Source organism: Schistocerca cancellata, chromosome 2, assembly GCF_023864275.1.
Source record: "Schistocerca cancellata isolate TAMUIC-IGC-003103 chromosome 2, iqSchCanc2.1, whole genome shotgun sequence".
Lineage (NCBI taxonomy): Eukaryota > Metazoa > Arthropoda > Insecta > Orthoptera > Acrididae > Schistocerca > Schistocerca cancellata.
Window position 1 is genome coordinate 1,049,318,953 of NC_064627.1, and position 9,832 is coordinate 1,049,328,784.

General features: G+C 45.9%; 1 protein-coding gene across 1 annotated transcript; it reads left to right on the forward strand.

Moving 5' to 3' along the window:
• Window positions 1–2,406: 2,406 nt before the first annotated feature.
• LOC126149381 (uncharacterized) lies at window positions 2,407–9,300 on the forward strand. The gene is made up of 2 exons (XM_049915811.1): window positions 2,407–2,489; window positions 8,668–9,300. The coding sequence occupies exons 1-2, from the start codon at window positions 2,444–2,446 to the stop codon at window positions 9,126–9,128; spliced, it is 507 nt and encodes a 168-aa protein (XP_049771768.1). The 5' UTR covers window positions 2,407–2,443; the 3' UTR covers window positions 9,129–9,300.
• The last annotated feature ends 532 nt before the right edge of the window (window positions 9,301–9,832 follow it).

Genomic DNA, 9,832 nt, shown 5'->3' on the forward strand with positions numbered 1-9,832 from the left:
AATACACTCCTGGAAATGGAAAAAAGAACACATTGACACCGGTGTGTCAGACCCACCATACTTGCTCCGGACACTGCGAGAGGGCTGTACAAGCAATGATCATACGCACGGCACAGCGGACACACCAGGAACCGCGGTGTTGGCCGTCGAATGGCGCTAGCTGCGCAGCATTTGTGCACCGCCGCCGTCAGTGTCAGCCAGTTTGCCGTGGCATATGGAGCTCCATCGCAGTCTTTAATACTGGTAGCATGCCGCGACAGCGTGGACGTGAACCGTATGTGCAGTTGACGGACTTTGAGCGAGGGCGTATAGTGGGCATGCGGGAGGCCGGGTGGACGTACCGCCGAAATGCTCAACACGTGGGGCGTGAGGTCTCCACAGTACATCGATGTTGTCGCCAGTGGTCGGCGGAAGGTGCACGTGCCCGTCGACCTGGGACCGGACCGCAGCGACGCACGGATGCACGCCAAGACCGTAGGATCCTACGCAGTGCCGTAGGGGACCGCACCGCCACTTCCCAGCAAATTAGGGATACTGTTGCTCCTGGGGTATCGGCGAGGACCATTCGCAACCGTCTCCATGAAGCTGGGCTACGGTCCCGCACACCGTTAGGCCGTCTTCCGCTCACGCCCCAACATCGTGCAGCCCGCCTCCAGTGGTGTCGCGACAGGCGTGAATGGAGGGACGAATGGAGACGTGTCGTCTTCAGCGATGAGATTCGCTTCTGCCTTGGTGCCAATGATAGTCGTATGCGTGTTTGGCGCCGTGCAGGTGAGCGCCACAATCAGGACTGCATACGACCGAGGCACACAGGGCCAACACCCGGCATCATGGTGTGGGGAGCGATCTCCTACACTGGCCGTACACCACTGGTGATCGTCGAGGGGACACTGAATAGTGCACGGTACATCCAAACCGTCATCGAACCCATCGTTCTACCATTCCTAGACCGGCAAGGGAACTTGCTGTTCCAACAGGACAATGCACGTCCGCATGTATCCCGTGCCACCCAACGTGCTCTAGAAGGTGTAAGTCAACTACCCTGGCCAGCAAGATCTCCGGATCTGTCCCCCATTGAGCATGTTTGGGACTGGATGAAGCGTCGTCTCACGCGGTCTGCACGTCCAGCACGAACGCTGGTCCAACTGAGGCGCCAGGTGGAAATGGCATGGCAAGCCGTTCCACAGGACTACATCCAGCATCTCTACGATCGTCTCCATGGGAGAATAGCAGCCTGCATTGCTGCGAAAGGGGGATATACACTGTACTAGTGCCGACATTGTGCATGCTCTGTTGCCTGTGTCTATGTGCCTGTGGTTCTGTCAGTGTGATCATGTGATGTATCTGACCCCAGGAATGTGTCAATAAAGTTTCCCCTTCCTGGGACAATGAATTCACGGTGTTCTTATTTCAATTTCCAGGAGTGTAATATAAAACGACAAGTAAATGACGGTGTCAACGGAACGGATAAAACCAGTGTATTTTCTAACTCCAGATGTACATGGACAAAAACTAGATACGTTGGACACTACACCAGCTACTTAGAGTCAACCAGACAGTGATGCTGGTCAGAGCATCACCCTCGAATAAGGAAACGAGCCCGCAGGAAGTGCCGAAGAGGCCGGTTACGCATACGAAGCCGGCGGGTCAATGGGTACGACGTAAATACTCGCCCACGGCTATGACCTCCGCTCTAGCAATGGATTGTGAGGGGTGCAGGGGTGAGTATAGTATTTTTATTCTTAGCTTGACAGTTCTTTTGCCTTTTGATTATCAAGTGAGAATCTGATTAATGAAGTGAATAAATCTTGTTAAACTGAGTACGTGTATGTCTCCGTATATTAACGGCTGTAAAGATGTAAGCAACCAATAAGACAAACACTGAAAAACCACTCATTTTACGTCTACAACTCTCAGATTATTACAAATGTCATCCATTTTAACAATTAGCCACTTAATCAGTAATCTCTGTGGTTTTGTTGACGCTGTGCCAGGTTTGTTTTTCTCTTAGACGCATTAAGTCTTATCTATGACTGACACTCATTCTCCCGACAGTGCTACCTCTGACGCACGCGAGGTTACTCCACAGTATCACGTTAAGTGAAAATAAATCCTGGCGGCCACTCAAATTGAAGACGACTGTAAAGTCATCACCCGAAATATCTGAAGAAGGAATAACACTATCGCTAATGCACTCCCGAAAGATGATGAAATGATAGGCTACTGTCACGTCACATCCCCTCCTTCACTAAATTTATCGCTACATTTATTCTTCTTGTGTCTCTTGTACTTGGCTGAGAAAATGACCTTGGTATTTCTCCATGGCAACTCTATCATCGGTGCAGAGACCGGGCTGTTGTCGGATATATAAGGCATTGGAAAGCGTACAGCTGGGCATCAGTATTCCTGTGGCGACTACAGAAGGTATTCACAGGCGCTCATCATGATAAAACAGGCCGTGTGTCTGCTCCTGCTAACAGGATGTGCCGGTAAGAGCGCATTGTGCTGCCTGTCACAGGAGGCAGTAATTTTTATTATCTTTTTTTCTCCTTATACTAGGCTGTTTAGTCGGTTAGAATTTCTATTTGAGCCTCTACATCTTTACCCTGCAAACCGGTGTATAGCGGCGAGCCTAGTGGTCTAGTGCTGAAACGCGTGCCTGGAAAACGAGAAGTCGCCACACCGAACACCGGAAATTTTTCAGTCTGGTTTTTAACCTAGTCTTCACCTGTCGGTGTTGCGAAGATTCGCCAGGGACAAAGTGCGATCAGCATTCCACGTTAAGCTGTAGGTCCCCTTTCCCCTTTAAGTTTAGAGGGGTAGGTTAGCGAGACGTATGTCTCGCAAGTGACGTCCAGTTGAAAGGCTTGCACAGGCCGTAGAGCCATGCGAAATCATTATTGCTGTACAGTGCGTGGCAGAGTTCGATTCGACTCAATATTAGCTACTCCATCGGGGTACAGAAGCCTCTCTGCCTAATTTCTCTTGCGCAGGCGAGTTATAGAATAGTCACATACGTTTTATGGAATACCGTTTCTAAAACTTTACCCAGTAATTCCCACGTAAGTTCCTCTGTCCCACTTTCTCTGTGAGGTATAGCATATATGATCCAAGTAGCACACGTCTGAATCTACTGTAACATATATTTAATGAGGACTACAAACACAATTTGTATACTTTTTCCAGTTCATAACGGGGTTGGTACAGCCATCAGTATGCGTGATACAAAGAAATAAGCAATCTTCGTTACAGCGTTAAAAGTTTTTATTGCTTCCCAACGACGTGTTTCACCTTTATTCAGGCATCTTCTGACTGCCTGATATTTGGTAGCGATGGGTACATGGTACACTTGCTCATAAAATATCCCAGCAGATGAATGCCTCTTGTGAAAGCTGTAAAAACATTGCATTGCACTTTATTACGGCGTGCCGCGCAGTCCAATGCAACGAGAATATGCACTACACCTCCGGCATGCTTATGATGCAAAGCTTTACCATAGGTCTGATCCCATTCGGTTTGCATTCGACTGCACGACGTGCCGTAATAGGGACACGGCACGGTGTTTTTAAAGCTTTGACAAGAGGCATTTACTTGCTTGGATGCTTTATGAGCAGTATCCCACGTACGCATCGCTACTAAATATAAGCCAATCCGAGGACGTCTAAATAAAGATGAAAGGCGTCATTAGGAAATATTAAAAAATTTAACACTGAACCAAGACTGCTTGTTTCTTCATACCATTTTTTTACGATTTTAGTTGCAGATACAATGAACAACCAACAAATTTAGGTCTTCCAAATGTTTTTCCAACACAAATTTGACGTCTACGAATCAACTTCGTACCGCTTCATAGTTTTAGCCATAATATAAACTGTGAGAAAGAAAAGCGTACTACGAAGAAATTATCCAAATGGGACGGAAATCAGCAGATGTAACTTACGTGTACAGACAAATAACTGATAACAATTTGGGAAAATTTTAATGATTTATTCACGAGTATTCATGAGGGAGATCTCCAAAAACTGAGCAAGACAATAAGGCGTTGGTTCTCTTTTGGCTTTTGAGCAAGCACTTACTCGGCTTGGCACTGACTGATAAACTCGTTGGGTGTCCTCCTGAGGATTATCGTGGCAAATTCTCCCCAATTGGCTCGTTAGATTGTCGAAATCACTAGCTAGTTGTAGGTCCCTGTCAATAAGAAGTTCTCAGTAGCGGGGGCGTGGGGGGTGGGGTGGAGATTTGGCCACACCGCTTACCAAGACAGGGTTTGGCAAGCACGAAGACAAAGAGTAGGAACCCTCGCTGTGTGGAGATGGGCAACACCTTTCTGAAATATAAGTCCAGGATGGCTTGTCATGAAGGGCAACAAAACGGAGGGTAGAATATCGACGATACTGCACTCCACAGCGGAGTATGCACTGTATAGAAGTTCTGTGGTAGATTTATTGCGGAAAGCGAGATTCCAGTATCGAGTCAAGATTCTGCACACAGTATTAATGTGCAATTCCAGACGAGTAAAAATGACTTACAGGTACCACTGGTAGAGATCAATCGGCATACACTGGATGACACTTCACTTATGAAGTTCCTGGGTATCTAGGTGTATAACAAACTGCTAGGCCTTTTGCACATTGACAGCTGTCTGAGAGTGTTGACAAACAAGACTGCTTGCGTATTTTCCAAATTTCCATTCAATTATGCCCTATGGTATAATGTTATGGGGAATTGCAACTAAGGTGGAAAAGTGGCCATTCTATAGAATCGTGCAGTACGAATATTGAATGAAACTGATAACCGTGCACCGTGTAGAAACGTCTTCAGGGACGTAGGAGTGCGTCAGGCAGTACAATTATTCCGTAAAAGTATTATTGGTTAATAACAATAGTGACTTTAGGATGAATTCATGAATTCACAATAACAATAATAGACGTAGAAATAATTTCTGTGTAGACCATATGTCAACCTCTAGGATTGAGAATGGAGTTTTACATACTCATGCAAAGTGTATAACAGGTTGCCAGTGGAGAACATGTAGGACACTGGTTATCCTCAACTACACACAACAAAAATTTTTGCATCACCTCGGTTCCGAGTGTTCCGGAACTTGTACAGAAATTGGAATAGAGATCAACATAAACATCATTTCCGCCATTTTTACTCCTCATGAAAATCACACATTGCTTGTTGTACCACCACACAGCGAGACCCTCAGAGGTGGTGCTCCAGATTTCTGTACACACCTGCACTTCTAATACCCAGTAACACGTCCTCTTGCGTTGATGCATGCCTGTATTCGTTATGGCATACTATCCACAAGTTCATCAAGGCACTGTTGGTACGGATTGCCCCACTCCTCAACGGCGATTCGGTGTAGATCCCTCAGAGTGTTTGGGGGTCACGTCATCCATAAACAGCCCTTTTCAATCCCTCTCAGGCATGTGCGATAGGGTTCTTGTCTGGAGAACATGCTGGCCGCTCTGGTCTGGTGATGTGGTTCTCCTGAAGGAAGTCATTCACAAGACGTGCACGATGGGGACGCAAATTGTCGTCCATGAAGACGAATGCCTCCCCAATATACTGCCGACATGGTTGCACTATTGGTCGGAGGATGGCATTCACGTATCGTACAACCGTTATGGAGCCTTCCATGATCACCAGCAGCGTACGTCGGCCCCACATAATGCCAACCCAAAGCAGCAGTGAACCTCCAACTTGCTAGACCTCGCTGGACAGTGTGTCTAAGGCGTTCAGCCTGACCAGGTTGCCTCCAAAAACGTCTCCGGCGATTGTCTGGTTGAAGGCATATGCGACACTCATCGCTGAAGAGAACGTGATGCCAAGCCTAATCGGTCCATTCGGCCTGTTGTTGGGCCAGCACCGCGCTGCATGGTGTCGTGGTAGGAAAGATGGACCTCGTCATGGACGTCGGAAGTGAAGTTGCGCATCATGTAGCCTATTGATCACAGTTTGAGTCGTAACGCGACATCCTGTGGCTGCACGAAAAGCGTTATTCAACATGGTGGCCTTGCTGTCAGGGTTCCTCGAACCATAATCCGTAGGTAGCGGTCATCATTGCAGTAGTAGCCCTTTGGCAGCCTGAGAGAGGCATGTCATCGACAGTTCATGTCTCTGTGATTCTCCTCCATGTCCGAACAACATCGCTTTGGTTCACTCCGAGACGCCTGGACACTTGCCTTGTTGAGAGCCTTTCCTGGCACAAAGTAAGAATGCGGACGCGATCGAACCGCTGTATTGAATGTCTAGGCATGGTTGAACGACAGACAACACGAGGCGCCGGTCATGCATGGTTGTTTACATCTTTGGCCAGCTTTAGTGACATCTCTGAGCAGTCAAAGGGACTGTGTCTGTGATAGGATATCCACAGTCAACGTCTACCTTCAGGAGTCTTGGGAACAGTGGTGATCAAAACGTTTTTGACGTGTGTATTTACAAACAAAATAAGAGAATACCTTGAGACATTACTGCCACTTTACGCTAAGCAATAATTTTAATTTTTTCCTGCATTTCGTAGCTAATTTTGTTTTTAGTGTACTGGGCATATTTAATAGGAGGAAATTTTGCGTTTTTCTGACCGTCACCACTCGCGGATTGGTCTGTGTGTCCTCTTTGTCAACAAGAGGCGGTTATGAATCTCATTAGAAAGGGCGAACGTCCCCTGGGAACTGGGCAGCTTTCGAGTAAGTAAGGCTGCACCCTACTTGTTGCTTTTGTGCTGGCGACTCTCCCTGCGCTGAGTGGAAGGCGACATGTCGCCACTGCCGTCCCTATTCTGTTTGGACATCAGGCTGTGAGGACGGGGCGTGAGGCGTGGTTGGGTAGCTCAGATGTTAGAGCACTTGCCCGCGAAAGGCAAAAGTCCCAAGTTCGAGTCTCGGTGCAGCACACAGTTTTAATCTGCCAGGAAGTTTCATCAAAAGAAGAGACAGGACACTAATTTCGACCGGAGTGGAAAGGTCCGCTGCTTTCGCTCCAAATTTTGGTGTACCTGATCGCACTGAGTCACCCTGCCTTTGACCTTCGTGCAAAGAAGCCGAGCAGTCGATGAGCCGCTGATCCGTTCCTGTACCAACCTCTTATTTGTTAAAGTGTGTTCTGAGCACTAGGAGTGCGAAATTTCTGCAAGATTCCCCCGTTATTCTATGACATAAGCGATATTATGATTTGTCGCATTGGCAACAACATTGAGTTGTCGTCTTTATAAAGAGTTTTTTAGGACATTTTGGACGGAGACCTATGTTTAGTGGGCATTTGACCGCTGCCTCCTGTGAAGTTCACAAGTGTCACAACTGTGATGGCATGGTCCATATTCTCAGCGGTTCATTACTTGCTTGTTGTGACATGTAACTTGTGTTATTACTTTCGTTATAATTTGTGGCATCATGTTGTAGTTTTAACTTTGTTTTTGGCGATGTTGCACTTTCTCCTACCAATCTCCCACAATTTTTGTCACTACCTCACACCATTAGCGCCATTTGATAATTTGATTTGAGTTTTCTCTCAATTTTTGTCGTGAATTTTGTCACCTACTAGAGAAAATCAGCGTCTATTAATCAGACACTTTAGTTAGATCCCAAGATCCTTTATATGAAGGGCTTATTTCAATAGTGGTACAAGTCCTTTTTTTGTTCATTCTGAGATACAGAGTCCTAAAGTTAAATGAGCGCTGAAAAATGTGCAGTTGAGATACCAGAAATATTCAAGTATATATACTCAACTGCAGATTTTATATATACTTTTATATACTTTTTATATGTAATTGAGTATTTCAGGTATCTGAACTGCAGATTTTTCAGCGCTCATATAACTTTAGGACTCTGTATCTCAGAATGAACAAAAATGGACTTGTACCACTATTGAAATAAGCCCTTCATTTTGTCCTACAACATTTCCATGGTTAGGCGACCCACTAGTAATAAATATGGTCCACATCTGAGCTTCTTGTTGTCACTGCGACAGCGTTATCGCTCTGCATAGTGGCCAAGCTTAACGATCAGTTACACTAAGAATTTAGAGAAGAAAACGAGCATTCTCCTCTCGTTCGTTTTCTTGATCAGAGGTTTGTTATATAACGATCTTTGCGCTTATGCTCCTGTACTCTGATCCAGAACCGAGACGCAACTGGCGACCTGATTAACCCCTTATATTACGTTTCATCACAATACTTGCGCAGTTGTAATATTTGTGTTGGATAGATCGTAGTTTCGCCAGTGTACAGAGAGGTGATAGTGGTCTGTGTAAAATTAGAGAAATGTTTTGTTTAAAATATTAGATGATAGCAGCAGCTGAGTGGTATGGGAAACGCTATAGCTTTTTCTAAACAACCTATTTTTCTCCTAAAACACCTGTCTAAAGTAATTTAGAGGTGATTAACAATAAATAACATTTTGAATAGATTAGTGCTTGTCACAATTGGTCGTCAGCACACTTTACAGCAGTAGCTAGCAATGACAGATCCTGCCTGTTAACGTTTAACTTAATTCGTTCCTAATCGCTGAAGGTTGTCCTTCATGACGCTTTGGCGTCACGATGCGTGAATGAATGTGTGGATGTCTGAACACAGCGCACTCTCTGCTCTACGATAAAAGATGGTCTGTAGCAATAAATTTCTTTGTACATGTCGCCATACACCTCTGTGTCTGTTTCCAGTCGCATACCCCAAGGTGACGATGCTGTTCCGGGAGACGGACAGCTACCTGGGCGAGGTGCAGTGCTGCCACGGCATCTTCAACACCCCGCACTACTACAACGACGTCTACCAGGTGACCGCGCTCTACCTCAGCTCGCACATCCGCAACTCCTCCAGCTTGGAGATCGGTCCGGAGCCGCAGAACATCAGGGTCACCATGAGCGAGCAGCCGCCCGGAGGGGAGTGGAAGGTGGTCGCCTCCTACAACTACACAGAAGTCGCGGAGCCCCTGCAGCTCCTGAGGATTCCCATGAGCTACACCACCAACACGGCCTCCTGGTTCATATTCGAGATCTGGTACGGTGGGGCCCTCACCTATCCTCAGTACTCACCTTTCAATATTCCCGTCGCACCCTACAACACCACATTCAATTACTACATTCTTGGTATGGATTACGAATACCTTGGTGTCCCAGTATAAAAGACGAATTGTGTATCAGGTAACAAATATAAGCTACACTCTGTTATTCAGTATGTATCAAAATCGAAAATGCTTGAAGAAAATTATTGACAATATTACTAAGCATTATTGCATATGTTTGTATTATATCTGCTGAAAATAAACCTTGGAATGAAGAGTACCATATCCATTACCTCTTGTCTGAGTGTCTTTATACCCCATCACAATGCTCTTTTTCTATTCGTTGTTTTGTTTACATAGATTGTCAACCCACACAATCGCCAAGTGGTCTACCAATACGGGACTCCAGTTGAAACGTCTTAAACGAGGGCTATCTACAAAGTACATTACGTTTTGGAATTAAAAATAAATAAAGTATTGGAAAAAATTATTATATACAGATGAAAGCCACACTTAAATACTACTTTTCTACATAGTTGCCATTTAAATTAAGGCACTTATCCTAGCGATGGACGAGCTTGGAAATTCCTTCGTCGTAAAATTCGGCCGCCTGCGCCTTCAACCACGTGGTTACCTCTTTTTGAAGCTGTGCGTCGTCATCAAAGCGCTGCATAGCCAACCACTTCTTCATTGCTGGGAATAAGTGGAAGTCGCTCGGTGCCAGGTCGGGACTGTACCGCGGATGAGGAAACAACTCCCACTTAAAAGATTCGAGAACTTTACGAGTGGCATTTGCCGTGTGGGCCCGGGCGTTGTCGTGAATC